The sequence below is a fragment of the Alligator sinensis genome, unplaced genomic scaffold (genome assembly GCF_000455745.1).
Source record: "Alligator sinensis unplaced genomic scaffold, ASM45574v1 scaffold56_1, whole genome shotgun sequence".
Lineage (NCBI taxonomy): Eukaryota > Metazoa > Chordata > Crocodylia > Alligatoridae > Alligator > Alligator sinensis.
The window spans coordinates 2,842,589-2,861,497 of record NW_005841960.1 but is presented as its reverse complement, the minus strand read 5'-3'; the positions used below and the strand labels follow the sequence as shown (position 1 = coordinate 2,861,497).

General features: G+C 40.1%; 1 protein-coding gene across 3 annotated transcripts in view; it reads left to right on the top strand.

Annotated features, from left to right (window-relative positions):
- Positions 1–18,909, top strand: part of KCNT2 (potassium sodium-activated channel subfamily T member 2) — a 371,828-nt gene that overhangs the window by 136,449 nt on the left and 216,470 nt on the right. For all 3 annotated transcript variants that reach the window (XM_025200221.1, XM_025200220.1, XM_025200219.1), the window contains exon 5: positions 4,483–4,542. In XM_025200221.1, coding sequence (XP_025056006.1) covers positions 4,483–4,542 — 60 coding nt within the window. The remainder of the gene's footprint in view (positions 1–4,482; positions 4,543–18,909) is intronic.

Sequence of the window (18,909 nt, the reverse complement as noted above, 5' to 3'; positions counted from 1 at the left end):
CATCCTTGACCACAAGATGAACATGAGCCTGCAGTGCGATGCTGCAGCTAGTAAAGCGACAAAAACACTGGCTTGCATCCATAGATGCTTCTCAAGCAAATCCCGGGACGTCATTCTCCCCCTGTACTCAGCCTTAGTGAGGCCGCAGCTGGAGTACTGTGTCCAGTTTTGGGCTCCACAATTCAAAAAGGATGTGGAGAAGCTTGAGAGAGTCCAGAGAAGAGCCACGCGCATGATCAGAGGTCAGGGAAGCAGACCCTACGATGACAGGCTGAGAGCCCTGGGGCTCTTTAGCCTGAAAAAGCGCAGGCTCAGGGGTGATCTGATGGCCACCTACAAGTTTATCAAGGGTGACCACCAGCATCTGGGGGAACGTTTGTTCACCAGAGCGCCCCAAGGGATGACGAGGTCGAATGGTCACAAACTACTTCAAGATCGTTTCAGGCTGGACATAAGGAAGAACTTCTTTACTGTCCGAGCCCCCAAGGTCTGGAACAGCCTGCCACCGGAGGTGGTTCAAGCGCCTTCATTGAACACCTTCAAGATGAAACTGGATGCTTATCTTGCTGGGATCCTATGACCCCAGCTGACTTCCTGCCGTTTGGGCGGGGGGCTGGACTCGATGATTTTCCGAGGTCCCTTCCAGTCCTGATGTCTTTGAAACCTATGAAATCTATGAAATTATTTTTTTTTACTTCTTTTTATTTTATGTTTCAGTGACACTTCCTGCATTTTACTACCCTTCCCCCATCACCATTTCCTTTCCACCTCCCATATCATTATCTATGTTTCTCCCAGGAGAAGAAAGCACACCATCATCTCATTAACTCTAGACCTCCCAGCTCCATGTTCTCTGACCCCACCCAACAACCCATTTTGCACACCATTCCCATCTAGAGTAGGGATTGAAGCATGTCCTGACATCAGTCCTGTAGTGGCAATTTACAGCTGTATATTTGGTGGACAGTCAAAGAAGGTTTTGAACCTTAAGGTGTGACTGCTCCAAATTCAAGCTAGCTTTAACACTGATCAACATTCAAGCAGCGCAAAGTGCAATGTGTAAAAAAGCCCTAAAACTAAGTTATTATAGGGCCCATCTACACATTGTCTATGGCAGCATTGTCACTGTGCCATGCTTTAGTACTTCCTTTTTGGAGTACTAAAGCATGGCACAGTAACCACCTGTACTGTGCCATGCTTTAGTACTCCCAAAAGGAAGTACCAGGAGGGTACTTCTTAAATCTTAAACGTACCAGGAGGGTAAAGCTAGCACATAATATGTTAGCCTATGTGCTCCATAGAACATCTTGCTCTGAAAACATATATCATTGGTTTGTGATTTGCCTTGGACATCTTAGCTTCTGGGTGTGACTAAAGTAGATTTTAATTCATAAAATTCTAAATTACTTTGGCCCATGGGTCTAAACAACTGCCTTTCTCCCTGTGATCCATCACAGGAAGATCAATGATCACACCCAAACACGATTCTTCTTCCCCCTAGTAAAAAATAAAGGATTTTTATTGAGGTATCTTTGATGAATCAAACACTTGACCCTAATAGCTTAATGCTATTAATGTTCAATGAAAATTGCAAGATTTACCTTTTAAAAAGGGCTGTGGCAAAGGCAACATTATTTAGGGTATGTAATTTAAGGAGAACCGAGGGTTGTTTTTTTTAATTTAACCTGCAATATTATGTCTTATTTAGTTATTTTATTTTCAATATCATGTAATAGTCAATGCAAATTACCTAACTAAATAGAAATAAAAATAAATAAAAATAAAAGTAATGAAGCTTGCAGAGTTTCAGCATTTCTTAGAACCAGGTTTGCAGTTATTAAAATGTACATGGTTTGTGAAATCCATAGATTGTTTTTAATGCTAAGTTGCCAGCTTCTGAAAACCTTCTGAGATATTTGTGAGAGTCCCCTTAAGTAACTCATTTTTGTAGTAAACATTCCTTAACCTTCTAGTAAAATAATACCATCATGTTTTTGCACTATGCTTAGTACAATTCCATTATGGTGATTTATCTTGCTGTGTAATACAGGAGATTATTAAAGCAATATTCCCCTGATGGAGATAGCTTTTGAATATTTGTTTAAAATATGCAAGACTTGACCAAGATATCCAGATTGCTTTCTTTGATTTAATTTTTAAATCCTGAGAGACATCCTTAATATATTTGGATACCAGTCTCTGTCATAGTCATATTCTGCTAATGTATTATATTCATAGTTTCATAGTTGGAGAGTCGAAAGCGACCTGAGGAGATCATCTAGTCTGACCCCTGCCATGGCAGGAAACAATACTGGGGTCAAACGACCCCGGCCAGATGTTCATCCAGCCTTTTTTTAAAGACCCTCAGGGTAGGAGCCAGCACCACTTCTTTTGGAAGTTGGTTCCAGGTCCTAGCCACCCTGACAGTGAAATAGTGCCTCCTAATGTCTAGCCTGAAACTACCCTCCGCTAGCTTGTGTCTGTTGTTTCTTGTAACTCCTGGGGTTGCTCGGGGGAACAGGGACTCTCCCAATGCCTGCTGGTCCCCCTTGACTAGTTTGTAGACTGCCACTAGATCCCCTCTCAGCCTTCTCTTTTGGAGGCTGAACAGGTTCAGGTCCTTCAGCCTCTCCCCGTAGGGCCTGCCCTGCTGACCCCTGATCATGCGGGTGGCCCTCCTTTGGACCGTCTCCATATTGGCCACATCCCTCCTGAAGTGCGGCGCCCAGAACTGGACGCAGTACTCCAGCTGCGGCCTGACCAGTGTCACATAGAGGGGGAGGATCACCTCCTTGGACCTGCTTGAGATGCATCTGTGGATGCACGACAAGGTATGGTTGGCCTTCCTGACCGCATCCCCACACTGTCGGCCCATGTTCATTGTGGCATCAATGATGACTCCAAAATCCTTTTCTGTCTCAACACTGGCGAGAAGGAAGTTCCCCAGCCTGTAGGTGTGCCACTGGTTCTTCCTCCCCAGGTGCATTACCCTGCACTTGTCAGTATTGAACCCCATCCTGTTCTCATCGGCCCACCCCTGTAACCTGTCTAGATCTGCTTGCAGCCTGTTCTGTCCTACTAGTGTACCCACTTCACCCCATATTCAATGAATACAGTAAGATTTTACACAGACATACAAAAAAGAGGATACATATGAGAACTGCAAATTAAAATTCACTGAAATTCACTGGTATGGAAGATGAAAACTTCACTTTATCTGAAGCAATGTTAATTATTTAGGTATACTAACAGGTTGCAATAGAAATAGCATTTTAGAATTATTTAATTTACAGTATCTGTTCTGAATCTTGATAATGTTATTCTAAATGCATGTACTAGATTGTGATGGGTTTTCAGTTGTAGTGAGCATTAATTTTAAATTAGGATTTCTGAGTCTAATTTAATTCCAGGCTCCAGACTAAGATGTACATGTGTACAGATATAATCACCACAATATCCAGTAAAATAAAATATTGTATTTAATGTACACACAATTTCAAATTACTTTTGAGTTTATTTAAAATATGAAGTCATGTAATGTGTAAAGAGCACATAGTTACTAATTGAGAACTGGCAATTGATCTTGTATGTGTCAAGTAGCTCAACTGTCTGTAGTAAAAAATGCAAGAGACAAGGATGTTTTCAGGTGATACCTTTTCCCAGACATACTGCATTACTGGGGAAAAATCTTGATACGATTTTGAATGCAGGGCATTGACCTAATGAAAATGCCTTTCATTCAAAAGCCTGACAATCATCAGTTTGTCTAATAAAATATATCGCTCCAAAAAATCCTTGCCACTTGCATCTAGACCATCATGGCTACATCTCTCCAACATTAATAAAATATCTAAAAAAATAATTTGCTATATGATTAGTCAATAACATTATCTTTCTACATAGAAGTTTATAGTCTTTTTACAACAACCATGTATCCTGTATACACTAAGAAAAATCATGCTTCAGTAAAAAGGCTGAAAATGGTGAACACTTCCCTTTCCCTCTTATGTACCTGCTGTGTTTACAGAGTTAATCACTTATTTGATAAACTTCATTATATATACCTCATCTGCACTCCTCCCCCACCCGCAACAACAACTTGTCTTGTTACAAAAGGACAAGTAGCAGCTTTGGGCAGATTCTAGCTATCTCTGTTCTGAATCCCATCAAAATCTTAGAGAGACCAGTTTGCAGATCTTCTGAAACAGCATTTATAAAGGAAATTCAATGGCTTGACCTAAAGGACAGGCTGAGTCTGGGCAAATGCAGGGCACAGATGTTAGTGGATTTTGACAGGGTCTGAACTTTCTTCAGCATATTCAATTTGGAACTTAATATAATTAATATGGCTTGAATTTTTTTACACATAAATTCAGCTAGTTTTGATAATTGTTAAACATTTGATGGCATTTCTTCAGTTCAAATTTGCTTTATTATGTTACTTTACAAATCTGTATTAACATATGTCTATCTTTACTTTAGGTTTCAGTGGCTTTAATAAGTCTGTTTGAAACAATGCTCCTGACCTATCTGAGCTACAAGGTAAGCCTTTTTAGCTCAGTTCTTTGGATTTAGTAGATACATTTTCATTAATAGTAATGGGAGCATAACAATCCCTTCATGAGGAAATATAATAGTTGCAGGTAGGCATAAAAAATAGTAATCTTAACTGTCTAGGATTCTTTTAAAGGCTAGCTGGTGGTTCAAGAAAAGCATACTGTATCCCTGTACCAAGGTATCTAACTCACGTCTATGATCTATTAAATTCTGATCCATGTCACTCTGGGCCTGAACCAAAGCTTGAAGTCAATGGGATTTTTGCTGTCATTGGAATAGGAGCAATGTTTATTTTAAGGAAAGCTATAGAAAACTAAATTATAATAAATATCATAGTATGAAGACATACAGGTAGAAATAAGCACCCAAATGTCCGCTAGTGTAAATTGGCCTCATTCCATTAAACTTAGAAAAGTAGAACTAAAAAAAGAAAAGTAGAACTAAGTCAATTTCCCAAAGTAGGATATAGCACAAGAAAAGTAGTGCAGATTTTTAATATCTAGACTATAAAATTGCCAATATGGAAAACAAATGTGTGGCAAATAGCACCTTTGTTTCTGGAGATGTGATAGCTTCCTTCTTCAATTCTGCCAGCATGCTGCTGGGAATGGTGTTAGCTTAGCCTCTAGTGCTACAGTGTGACATTAAAGGCCTTGTTGCATGGGATACTTAGGAGGTATGTCTACATATTCATGAATGCACTGTAATTATGGCACTAATAATAACAGGTACTAACTAAAATAACAGGTACTAATGGGTATTAACTTAATGCACTATAATTGGCACTATTACACAATAGTGCAGATGAACACTTTTTGTGTGACGCTTAATGCATATTGGACTAAAGTGACTGCATTAGCACAGTTTTTGCCAGCCACACTAGTGAGCAGTAGAATTAGTTCAATGTGCATTGTCTCATGTAGATGTGCCCAGTAGGTGTTAAATATGTACAATATTAAAGGTAGAACATTTTCAGAGCGGTTGCACAGTAATGTTTACTGTTATCTTCTAACACACACAACTTGTTGTCTTTTGGTCCCAGCCCTGGTACCACACCAGAGTCTTGAACTGGCTCTGATATGGTGTAGAGCTCAAACCAATGATCAGGTCTGGGCACCCAGTTTTCAACTTAATCCTGAAGGAACGTGACAAATGAAAGGTCCAGGATCTTTTTCTTGATATGTGTGGCTTTTCTCATCCCAACTTGAGGTTTGATATGTCAGAGGGGTCCCTGGCTGATGTCATGCCTGAGTGAGGAATGCAAATTGCTCACATTGTCTCCATGAAGCAGTCCAACAATAGCTTAAGAAGTGTTACTTAATACAGTCTGGACATACCCCTTGCACAAAAAGTCATAACTTTGCTAGGAAACAAGAGGACTTAGCATGTGTGTAATTGCTTGAACACATGGCTACTTGCATTTTAAGTGCATTTAACACATACTAAATGAACTGTGCAACACATCCCTAAGGAATGCAATGGTGTTGTGACTGTAAACAAATATCTCATCCGAAGGTGTCCTGATTATGCAAGTCAAAGTCCAAGAAAAAAGAGGAGTGGCACAACCCTTTATACAGGTAGTCCTTCCAAGCTACATTGCTGCTCAGTGGCCAGGGAAAGCACACCTTCAAATGACTGCAAGTAACTGGAATGAACTGCTTTTAACTTGTAGAGGTACACAACATTGTCCCAGAGGAAAAAGTGGTAGCACACTTTATCTCTCATACTCTACAAGTACTTAAAGTGAGACAATAAGATCCCAAAACAAAAGGCTTTCTTTTCCTGGGAGAAATGTGACATCTATTTAGACTCTGGGAATGATTTTTTTTCTCCTCAGGACAATGAAGGCTATGTTCTTGATTGTTTTTGCTGGTATTAAAAATCAGATAACATTTTTCCCCAGATCTAGGTTAATCACATGTTAAATTATAATTTGAACAACTCCATACTCCAAATTTAATTTCAATCAGATCTTAACTTCCTGTCTTAAGCCAATGGAAAGATTTACTGACAGCAGTTTAAAAGGGTGATATATTTCAGTCCACAGGTGCCTCCAGTTTAGAGGGAGAGAGGAGGTGCACACAAATACAGACACAATATATATTTCTTTGGGAATCTTTGAAATGAAAGACTATATGTACAGTAATAATATCATATCATCATCTTCAGATTATATTATGTTATATAACCCCCTGGTAGTGTAGAATTAGCATGTATGTTGCATGATATTATGAATCATGCAACATATTATGAATTATGATATTATGAATCATTGGAAATACAGAATCAATACTTCTGTGGCATCAGTGCTTCTATGAACTTGCAGCAATGGAGAATGCCTGTTCCCTGCAGCACTTCTTATAATAATATTAAAACTAATAGTAATAGGGGAAGGGAACAGAGAATTCAAAACACTTACTGACATCAAGTATAAAATAAAAGACAGGTGAATTAAATGGTGAGTTTAAAGCCTACATTGCCACATTTTGTGCCTGCGTTTAAATGGTAGTGAAAAACAAGAATATGAGATATAGCTATAGAATTGGGCATGCTGCCTATGACAGCCCCTTTATTATTTCTCAAATCTGTTTGGTATCAGAGAATAATGTTTAAAACCAAGAACTGGAACTTAAATCTTTTAAAATCTTTCACTGCATCAGTGCCATTTACAGCCAAGATTTCAAAGTATTGGATGCCTGATTTTGGGTACAGAGCTTTATATACAGAGTTATTTTCCTTTTTGTTGGATATCCAGTGCTCTTATAGTTATATAGTTATGTCATGCTAATTGGCCACATATTCCAGGGTCCTGAATGTTGTATTACTTACACAAGTAACTGAGTCAACTGTATGAAAAAATACAACTATTTGGTGTTAGTATTTTCTCACTTCTCATACTTTGCACTTAGTTTGTATCAGTTTGAATGATTTAAAGTTATGGTGAATCTGTCCCATTCATAGTTATTCAGATGTATGCACAGTGGGTACCACCCTGATTTGCCACATATATTTTTGCAAACATAAATGACTATGCATGATGATGGCCAGTCCTTCCCAAAATATCTTATAATAATGAAAAAATTGTACATTTCCTCAACTGATTATTTTCATGTCACATGCCTGCATATAAGCTAATGTACTTACTCAACCTGTTAACTTTAAGCCCCCATTTTCACATAGTAATATAAATAATACAAATTTCAAATCCTCATTCATAATAGCTGACAGTTTATAGATGTTATGAATCATAGAATGGGAATAATAAGCATTATTCACAGTTATTCCTACATTTGAGGTGGAGCAAAAGACTTCTGGGAGATGTTAATTTAGTTGAATAATTGGAATCTGACAGATTTTATCTCAGATCTCAGAAACTTCCAGGATTAGCATGTTAATTGTAAAATAATCATAATATACCACGTGTTCAACCAGTTTATCATGCCATAAAATGGCAAACCAGCCAGGAAGATGTCCCATGGTTTATATTCACATGGAAACATAAGAACTGCTTTTTACTGGGTCAGACCATAGGTCCATCTTTCCCAGTATCCTCAGTCACATAGTGGCAGAGAATGGATGCTGAAAGGGAGAATGAACAGGGTAGGACAAGGGTTTTCGCCACTGTTTCTGTCTCACTTGCAGCCTCCATAATTTAAGGTGTAGATTAGAAAGTCCTGATTCTGAGGCTGTATTCCTGTGCCCCTTTCCTCCAAGAATTTACCCAATTCGTTTTTGAATTTGGCTAAACAGTCGGTTTGCACATCTTATAGCAATGAGTTGCACAGTTTAATTACATGCTGTATGAAAAAGAGCTTCCTTTGGTTAGTTTTAAGCTTTTTACCTACCAGTTTCATTTTATGATGCCTGGTTCTTGTCTTGTGAGAGATAGGGATTAATAAATCCCATAGATTAACGTGAGAGATAGAGATTAATAAATCCCTATTTACTTTCTCTTTATCATTATGTTTTTTGTAAACTCTTATCATGTCCCCCCTCAAGTGTCTCTTTTCTAAACTAAGTTGGCCTAGCCTCTTTAGTCTATCCTCATATAGAAGCCCCTCCATATCGCTAAACATCCCTGTTGCCCTTCTTTGTACCTTATCTAGTTATTCTCTATTCTTTTTAATGTAAGGGTTACAAACTGGGCACAGTATTCAAGGTGTGGACACAGCATGGATTTATAAAGAGTCATAATGTTACTTTGTTTTGTTTATAATTCCTTTTTTGATAATCCCTAATATTTTATTTGCCTTTCAATGGGCATCACAGTCAGTTGGTGTAAATGGAGGAAAAAGTCCCAGATTTTAGTGAACTGTTCAGAATGACTCCCCAATCTCTTTCCCATGAGGTAACAGCTAATACCCATCACAGTGTAGGTATAGTTTGGGTTATTTTTGCCCCAAAACGTGCATCACTTTACAGTTATTTACACTGAATTTCCCCTGCCATTTAGTTGCCCATTCACTCAATAATGCCACATCCTTCCGTAGTTCCTCTCAGTCCGCTTTGCTCTTCACCATTTTGCATAATTTTGTATCACCTGCAAATTTGGCCACCTCACTACTCACCCCTTTTTCCAGATCATGTATCAATATTTTAAATAGCATTAGTCCCAACACAGATCCTTGGGGGAATCCCTCTGTTTAGTTCTTTCCTTCCCCCAAAAATGACTATTTATACTCACTCCTTGTATTCCATCTTTGCACCAATTACTATTCCATGAGTGGATGTTTCCTACTTCTTTAAGAGTAGGGTAACCATACATCCTGGATTGGGCAGGACAGTACCAGTTTTAGCAAGCCATCCTAGCATCCCAGCCAGTTGGTGTAAATTGAAGCAAAAGGTTCAGATTCAGCTACTTCAGGCAGAGGCAAAGGCAGAGGCAGAGGCTGAAGTTGCTGCTGCCCACAGTGCCAGGGCTGGTTCCTGCTCAGCAGTAGCTAGAGGTGGAAGGGTGGGGCAGGGATAAGATGGACTGGGCACCACTTCTCCTGCCCGGTGGGGGGGCAGGGTCAGCCAGGGCAGGAGAGGGGGCCATGGCTGGGGCTCAGGCACCTGTGTAGTGTGAACCAGGATGGCTGCCCCCTGCTGACAGTGTCATGTCCTGCTGCTATGGCTCTTGCAGAGGCCTGGGCTGTGTGTTGTGGTCCTGGGCAGCTGGCAGAAGTGGGGGGTGGGAAGGGCCACTCCCAGCTGAGTCCAGTCTCTGTGCATGGGGAATGGAACCCAGCTATGGGCCTCCATGATGTCCTGCCTGCCCTATCAACAGGGCTCCTGGATGTCACAGAGTTAGAAGTGTGTGTGTGTTTGTGTACGGGGTTGGGAGTGGTGTGCATACCCTGTCCTGGATTCCCTTATTAATAATATGGTTATCCTACTTAAAACTCTCCAATGGGGGATATTATCAGAGGCTTTTTTAAAAGTTAAAATATACTATGTAAATTGGATCACCCTGATCCATTTGCTTATTGACCTCCTCATAGAACTCTACTAAGTTGATGAGGCATGATTTCCCTTTGAGAAAGCCATGTTGATTCCTCACCAGCGAATTATGTTCATCTATGTGCTGAACATTTTTTTTTTATTCCACAATTTTTTTTATTTCTAGGAATAGAAAATAGACTTACCTGTACAGTGAGGTGAGTCTATTTTCCCTGCATCCCTTCTAGAGGCTGTTTTTTAGGAATAAGTTGCATACTACACTTAGGAGTTTAGGAATTTTCTGTCTGATCTCCTTCAGGACCCTAGGGTAAATACCATCAGGTTCTGGTGGTTTGCTGTTGTTTAATTTATCAATTTATTCTGTAACCTCACTTATTGAAACCTCAGTTTGGGTAAGCTCCACTGGAGTGGATATGGTGATGGAATTTCCCTAACATTTTCCACGGAAAAGACAGATGAAAAGAATGCATTTAGCTTCTTGGCAATAGTCCTGTCATCTTTCAGCACCCTGATCATCAGGGATCCTGGTTTTCTTCGATTAAAAAAAAAAAAATCCTCAATTTTTGGTTAAAAAAAATAACCCCAAGTCCACACTTATTGCGTCTGCAACTCTGCCATTAAACTATACTTGTTTTCTTTTGCTTTGTTTTTTTTTTTTGTTTGTTTGGGGGTTTTTGCTATTTGCAATATACATTTGCTCTATGCCTCCAATATGGTGCTCTTAAGTAGTTCCCATACTGCTTGCACTTTTTTCTCTTTCTTAGGGGCCCCAGCTGCATTGTAGTCTCTATGGCAGAGTGGCTTAGTAATATTTACCCTTGGTACCAAAATGTTTGCATTACTTAGAACTACGTCAACAATGTCCCCCCTTCTTTAGGTTCTAGGACTAACTACTCCAGTATACAGTCTTTTATAATGTCAAGAAATTTGGATCCCAGTTTGATGTTAGATTGACCCAGTCTATTCGTGAATAATTGAAATCACCCTTTCTTATGGTGTTTTCTGCTTTCACAGCCTCTCTCAGCTCCCTTAGCATTTCTAGCTACCTGCTGCTATCCTGGTCTGGAGGTCAATAGTATACCCCCAGATGTACTTTTTTTTTTTCTATTGAAATACAGAATGTCTATCCATGAAGTTCTATGGTATTTCTCTGAGTTGAAAAATGTACCCTATTTGATTTTATGCAGTCTTTGATGTGTAGTACAATTATCCCACCAGTACAAATGCTGCTATCATTCCTGCATAATTTGTATCCTAATATTACAGCATACCATTTATTTTCCTTATTCCATCATGTTTCAGAGATACCTATTATGTCAATGGCATTATTTACTGCTAAGCATTCAAGTTTTCTTATCTTGGATCTTAGACTTCTGGCATTAGTATAAAAGTACTTATATTTTTTTTTCCCTGTTTCTTGGTCAGCTACTTGTGCACAACCTTTTAATCAGTAAAGGGTTCATGCTTGTATTCTCTATGTTGCACCTGAGTATTCCCTCCTTGTTTTTTATCCCCATTGTTTATAGTTTCACCTCTATAGGGAGTGTCAATCCAAAGTGTGTGCTGCTTTGCACCTATCAGCTGTCCCCCAGTGTTTAGTTTAGAAGCTGCTTGGTTTATGAGGCTTTACTTAGAATGTGTGACATGTTAAGCCACTGGCATCAGACTGCTTGGCAAAGCTTTTAAATGTCCTAGGGCATAGGGAGTTGATGGGTTCCCCACTACACTGGGACATTTCAATCCTTGCTGGGCAGTCCCCCAAGGTTTAACATGCTGCATAGTCAAATGAAAAATACCACACAAATGCCATCCACAAAAGTGTTCCACCATAATCGTGGAACATCTCTCTGTCTAGTTTGCCATTATATGATAGATGAATTGGTTGAACATGTGTCAGGTTAAAATTTATTACATGATAAAAACATGACACGTGGAACATCTTCCAGGAAACAGAACAGGAAAACAGGCTTTCTACACACTTCTCAAAGTATACCCTTGAAAGAGCTTTCATGATCTCATACTTTTAAAGAAGTGTCAAGGTGGCTCTAATTTACACTTCTTTGCCCCTTCATGAAGTGTAAAAACATTTAAGGAATGAAAGATAATGATAACCACTTTAGCAAGTCAAGTGCCTCATACAGACACAACCCAGACAAGCAATCTTTTCACTGAAGCTGAGAAAAGAAGGGGAAGGGAACCTACAGCAGTTTTATATCAATATGCAGACCTAGTTCACAAGGGTTGTTTGCAAGGAGCCAATTTCACCCACTGTGAGGTCCTTTTACTCTGCTACAGTGACATAAAGGAACCTTAGCATAAATGTGAATCAGGCCACATATTTCTAATAAAATATTTCTGAGATCTCAGAAGTCAGACACAAACTTTGGGGTATGATTTCAGTAATGACTACATTACTTCACAAGCAACCTCAGGGACTATCCCAACTACTTATCTGAGAAAGAATCTTTAAGGTTAACAGTTAATCTTTTGACAACTGGTTGATGAGATGTGAACAATGTCTGTATATAGAGGGATGTGGCCTTATTGATTTATCATGCCATCAGGATATATAGTTATGTGACCTGCATGTTTTAGCACTAGCATATGTTTAAAAGAGGAAAAGATGGATGTACTATTTTTCATAACTGCTCATCTGGAAAATACAGACACTTTGTTCTAAGTAAAAGTGGGCAACACAAGCTGTCTTTCAACAGCCCACGAGATAGCAAGCCACAGAGCAACAGGGTCTCTGTGTGTTCAGAATTCTGAATGAAGCCACATCTGCATCAGACATTTTTGCTGCCAGAACTTTTTTTGGTATATATACAGCTGGTGACACTGTGTCACTAAAACATGAGCACATTTTCCTGCTTTTGCCAGTATCATATGTCCTCACTGTGAAAGGCTGTATTGGCAGAAGACAAGATGCACACAGTGGGTAGAAACCAAAGGTTTCCAGTTGCTGACATGGTTATATCATTGGAAGGCATCTACAATGGTGTTCTGCAAGCAAAATGATGACAGCTGAAGTCTTCTATAATTCAAAGGGGTTTATTCATATAATAGATTTAAGATGGTTTTGCAAGTTTAGATCAAATGTGTATGTGGCTGAATACAAAAGTGATAAGAAAAGGCAACTCTACAAACAAAGTATTTAAGTGTAGATCATGTAAGGAACCTACTTTATATTTTGTCTCCTTTTCCTCTCCTGTGAGGGATACCAGAAATACAAAATCTGTAGTCTTTTGTTAGGAAACAGGAAGGAAAAGCTTTATATATAACAAAAGGAAAGATATTCATTCAGTAAGAACCCAGACTGGTGAGTTTATAATGAATTAAAAATGTGAAAGTAAAATTTTATTTGGGTTTTTTATTCTGATTACGAATAAAACAAGAGGCTTTAATTATAATTTCACTTCTGCTTATAGAACCGCTACCAGACTGAATGTTTAAAATTATCCATTAAAATTGTTAGTGTCTTTCATCTGGCACAAAAATAAATAAATAAAAAATCTGGCAGTATAATATCATTGGCTTCTGGAACTAAAAGGGGAAAATGAAAAAGTATGTTTTTATACACAAAGTCCATTTAGCATTCAGTGACTAATTCAGGCAAGAAGGATTAATTAGTTTGTCAATGAAAATGACAAATAATTTATGGATAATTAAATATTTAAAAAAAGTATGGCACTGAAAATACATAGAACATTGTCATGATATATAATTCATTGGTTATTATTAGCCTCATTAACTGAGCCTTACTATACATTTTTTTTTAAGAGGAAAAGTTAGGGAATATTTTTTTTTTTTAATTAGTATTTCCTGATTTCTGCAAGTCTCTCAGGTGGCATGTGTTTCCTTTCTGGGTACCACTAATTGCATTCTTGAGTGCTTCCCTGAGGACATGCTTCACTGACTGCTATGTCAGAAATCAGATTTCTGGAACAGTTAACCACTTCTCATACTAATTTATCCTCATAATATGCCTATGAAGTAGAAAAGTAGAATTTTCATGGTTAAGAATGAGAAATAAAAATGTATCATGAGTCTCATCCAACTTTGACTAAAATCAGTGGAAAGGCACCTATTTTCTAGGAGACAGATCGAGAACCAAGGGGTTGCCCAAGGATGCACAGAAAAGTCTGTAGCTGAGGCAGAAGTAGAAAACTCAGATTTTTGGAGTCCAAGTCTTAGTTCAGCATCACAAATATAAAATAATCCAAGTGCTGTATTGGTACATTTACTCACAATGTGATGGGCAGAATGTGTGTGGTCAGGGTTATTGGTGGCTAGAAGGAAGGCCTCTCTTACTACCTCATTTCAGTACAACTCTGCTGCTTTGTTCTTTACACCAGAAGTAACATAGAAGAAAGTTAGGTCTTTTATAAAAAACTCACATTCACTTTAGACATACTAAATAAATGTTTAAAAAAGAAAATAAGCTCATATTCCTGCTTTGAAAGATTAAACAAATTGATTTTTTATATGAGACAAGCAGCCTCTGCTGCTCCCTGGCTCCCAAAGCTCAGGCCCGTGCACCGTCCTGCTCACTGTGGGACCTGGCTGCTTGCTGGGAGATGGGGCCTAAGCCGCCTCACTGCGGCCCCCAAGGCCCTTGCCCTGTGCACCATGTGGCCCGCTGGGGTTGCAGGCTCGAGCCACTGCTTGCGACTCTGAAAGCCTGGGCTCCCTGCACTGAACTGAGCACCGTGATGGGCCCAAGCAGTCTCACACCGTTCTCAGGCCCAGGCTTCAGGAGTCTTGGGCCTATTGCCCACTGGGGGAGAGCTCCCCAGCTTTTCTTGGCTCTGTTCTTCTTGAATCCCTCACTGCATCTGCCCAGTGTGCTGAGCATGCTGGGATTTTATTTTCAGCGGAGGCCCTGTCCCTGAAGTCTGCCGGACCTGTAAAGTTCAGTCTTCAATCAGGTCCAGGGGCTCCTCACATCCCACCCCCCCCAACCTCTAAGCAGGGACGGGGCAAGCCCCTCCCCGCTGTTAACTGATTGGTGGACAGGGCAAGCCCCTCCCAGCTGTTACCTGATTGGTGGAAATGTTCCACCAATCTGAAGTGTCCTTCTCCAAGCCGGGCTTGCCAGGCAAAAGCAGCGAGCCCACCACACAGAGGAACACTAGGCTTTTGTAAACAACTCGTATTCACTTTAGACAGGTACCAAGCTGACTACCATAGCATATATTGTGAACATAAGGTAAATCTATGTTTACCTTATTTACAGGAATATTTACCTAATTACAGTGAGTAGATTCAACAACAAGTAAGTTTAGATTCTCATGTACACATTCATTACATATCTCACATCTCATCCCCACTTTTGAAATGACAGCAGTGTAATCCCCAGACTGCAAGCCTTTCAAGTGGCTTGTGTTTCCTTTCTGGTTAACACTGGATGCATCTATACATGCAATTACTTCAAAACAATAAACTCTGGAGCAATTTGAGCTGGAGTAAACTAATCCCAAATGCAGCATGTACATGTGTACCCAGGATGGCAGCAATTTGAGCCAAGGTGGATCAGTTTATGCCAGGGCCAGGGGCGGTCAGCCCTGGGCTCCAGGTGGTGGCTTCGGGCAGGATTGGGGCTGGCTGGGGATAAGGGTGCTGAAAGTAGAGTCATATATCTGGACAGCAGGCAGGAGTCTGGTCCCTGCTGTCTGGACTGACTGGGCACAATTTATTCCCATGTTCAGTGTCTAGACATGTGTTTAATCTCAGTTAATTATCCCATCATAAAATAGTACTGTCCCTGACAGAGGCATTAATTCGTTTACTGAGGCCTCATAGCATTGCATGTATAGATGCTGATGCTTTATTCCAAGATAATTAGTCTACTCCACAGTTAAGTGCATGTGTAGATGCGGCTACTGGTAACTTTCCTCACTGCTTCCCTGAGGATGTGCTGTACTGTCTACTGTGCCAGATTCATGTTTGCATTTCCTTTCCAGACAGTGGCTACCACTTCCCTGAACACAGTCCTAAGGAGGTGACCCTCCTTCATGCACATCAGATTCAAACATCACATTGCATGTAGGTTGCTCAACATTGTTGGATCCTGTCAGGTTAGCAATGATACTTTCTGGTGCAGAATTAGTGGTTGTCACTGTAGGTTGTAAAGACTGGCTGAAAAATTGGTGGGGCTCCAAATGTTACTTCTGTACTCTGTTTGGCAGCTGTTACTGCAATACAGTATTCTAGGTTTGGTACAAATCTACTAGAATAATTAATAAATCCTAGGAAAAGAAAAGAGTTACACATTGTCTTTTGGCTGTGGGGCTTCTTTGAACTATTTTAATTTACGTAGATTTATGTAGACCTTGTGCATCAATAACACCTCTACAATGAGCAACCGAGTCTTGGAAAAAATTGTATTTTGCAAAAGTTGCTTGCAAAGCATATTCTTCTAGATGTTCTAATATTTTCTTAAAATTTTTCAGATGTTCTTCATAATTTTCACCAGTCCCAATAATGTCATGAATAATGAAGAAGACATTAGGTTCTTGAAATGCCTTCTGGCACTTGATCCATTGCTCATTGCTGTATAGCAGGAGCTTAGGCAATGCCAAACACTAGTCTCTTGCACTGGTATAACCTTTTCACAAATTTATGGTAAACCTTTGAATCTTCTTCTGTCTTGATCTGTAAGTAAGCTTTTTTTTTAAATCCATTTACCTATATCTCTGTTCCCCTGCTAATATGGCAAAAATATCTTGAATTTGAGGTAGGGGGTATTTATCAACTTTCAGCACAGGATATAGTAATCTTAATGTCTCCACATACCTTTACTACACCACTTTTTATTTTTTATTTTTACACTTGGCATTACAAGCATGCCCCACTCACTCCAACTATTTTTAAAAGTATATCTTCCCTTTCTAAGCAATCCAATTCAACACCTACCATTGCACATAGGTAGTAAGGTAAATGGTGAAACTTGGCCAGTTCATTTTCATCTGTCATCCTAGCTTTGATGTATTTTAAACTTCCTATGTCTTCCCTGAACACTGTGTGTTTGTTTTTTTCCAATATGATCTTCTTTCCTGTATATATATATTAGCAGCACTGGTGTCTTCCCTAATTTCATCTTTTTTAAAAAGCTTTTTCATATTCTGAATATGAGATTACAAACACTGCAGAGCCTATATACTCCATTTTAAGGGTTTTTCCAGGAACTGAGGGTGTCAGCCAGATTGCTGATTTTTCATCCTTGTTCATATGATGTAGACCCAGACATGTTATTCCCCTCTCACTATCCGTGCCACTATTATATATACCAAGCAGGTCAGATGAGTAGGGACTACTGGAATTTGCTCCAGAAGTGCGCTGTGTGGTGGCTCCTTTAATTTTGCAGTTTATCTCTTACCACTGATTGGCAGAGGGGCCATGGTGGACTTGCTGCAGACCAGATGGGAGAAAAAAACTGCAGCATATTTAAAAGTATGTTTTTTGCCTCCCGGCCAACAGAAGTAAAAAGGGAGCAGTGGGGCCACCAGGGCCCTTCTGCCACTCAGTGGCAGAGGGGTGCACAGGGAAAACTGCAAGATTAAAGGAGCCACTGGGCAGCATATTTCTGGCATGAATTCCAGTGGTCCCTACAGATGACAGACTTGGGGTTGATCCATGGATTGGATCAAGCCAATAAGCTCCCCACTCTCCTCCCCACTGGATCCAGCAGCTGCTCTGACCAGTCTGGGACCCATGCCATGTGTGGGATGGATCCCAGAGCAGCCAGAAGAGGCACCGTGTGCATCACAGTGCAGATGGAGCAGCAGCCATGCTCCACATTGTATCTGCCCCAGCCAGACTGCACAATATGTAATGCCCACACTGACACCTCCAGGAGAGAGCCTCATGTGGTGCCCAGTCCAGCCAGTCCTGGACCCACACTGCACATGGTGCTTGTGAGCAGATCCCAGATCAGCTGAAGTAGGCACTGTGTGCAGCACATGTCCACAGTAGAAGCCACATATGGTGCAGTCCAGACCATGCCACATATGGTGTTTGTTCCTGCCAATGAGATCCATGCCCCCTGCAGTGTGGGTCTCAGACTGTCTACAGCAGCTGCAGGATTAGGCATGCTGGGGAAGGGGGAGGGAAGAGGGTCTGTGGGCTAGATCTGGACTGCAGACCAACCCATGTCTGAGCACATACTTGTATGGGCTTGATCAGACCCAGCAGCAGCATCAGGGTCAGCACAATGGGGCTTCACAGGCTGGATCTGGCCCATGGGCTGCATATTTGGCAGCACTGATATATGCTTTATTATTCTCTTTTTTGTATATTATTTTAGTCACTTTATTTTTCATAGTGCAGCATAGTGTCTGGATACATCCCTTTTTATTGCAACTTCAGCAGTAAAGTTACTTATACCAGCAATAAGCTGGGGGTGTGGGATCATTTTCCACACTGATAGCAGCCATCTGACTACTGCATGTGCCAGCTCTTCCACTGCATATTTTATAACTCATTCATTCCTATTTCCATAGGCACTCCTTGTGCAATTCTACAGCATCATTTGCTACAGTTTCCATAGCTATTCCAATCTTTACAGCACGTTGAAAGGTGAGGCCTTTCTCTGTTAATAGCTTCCTTTGTATGGCTTCATTAAGTAACCCACATGCAATTCTCTCTCTGAGGGTCTCATTAACTTAAAAAAAAAACCTGTTCTAGCCACTCGCTATATATGAGCCAGTCTTTCATGGTACTATCATGAGCTCCAGTTGTTCCAGTACAGGTAGCTATTATGGTCCCAATAGATTTCAAGTACTTGTAGTTAAAGCAGTTTCTCCTGGTTGATTTAATTCATACATCACTCATGATATCCCATCCTTATCCCTAGTTGTGTTGCTGTATTTATCCAAGGGCATTCCCCAGAAAAATGACTCCAGCCACAAA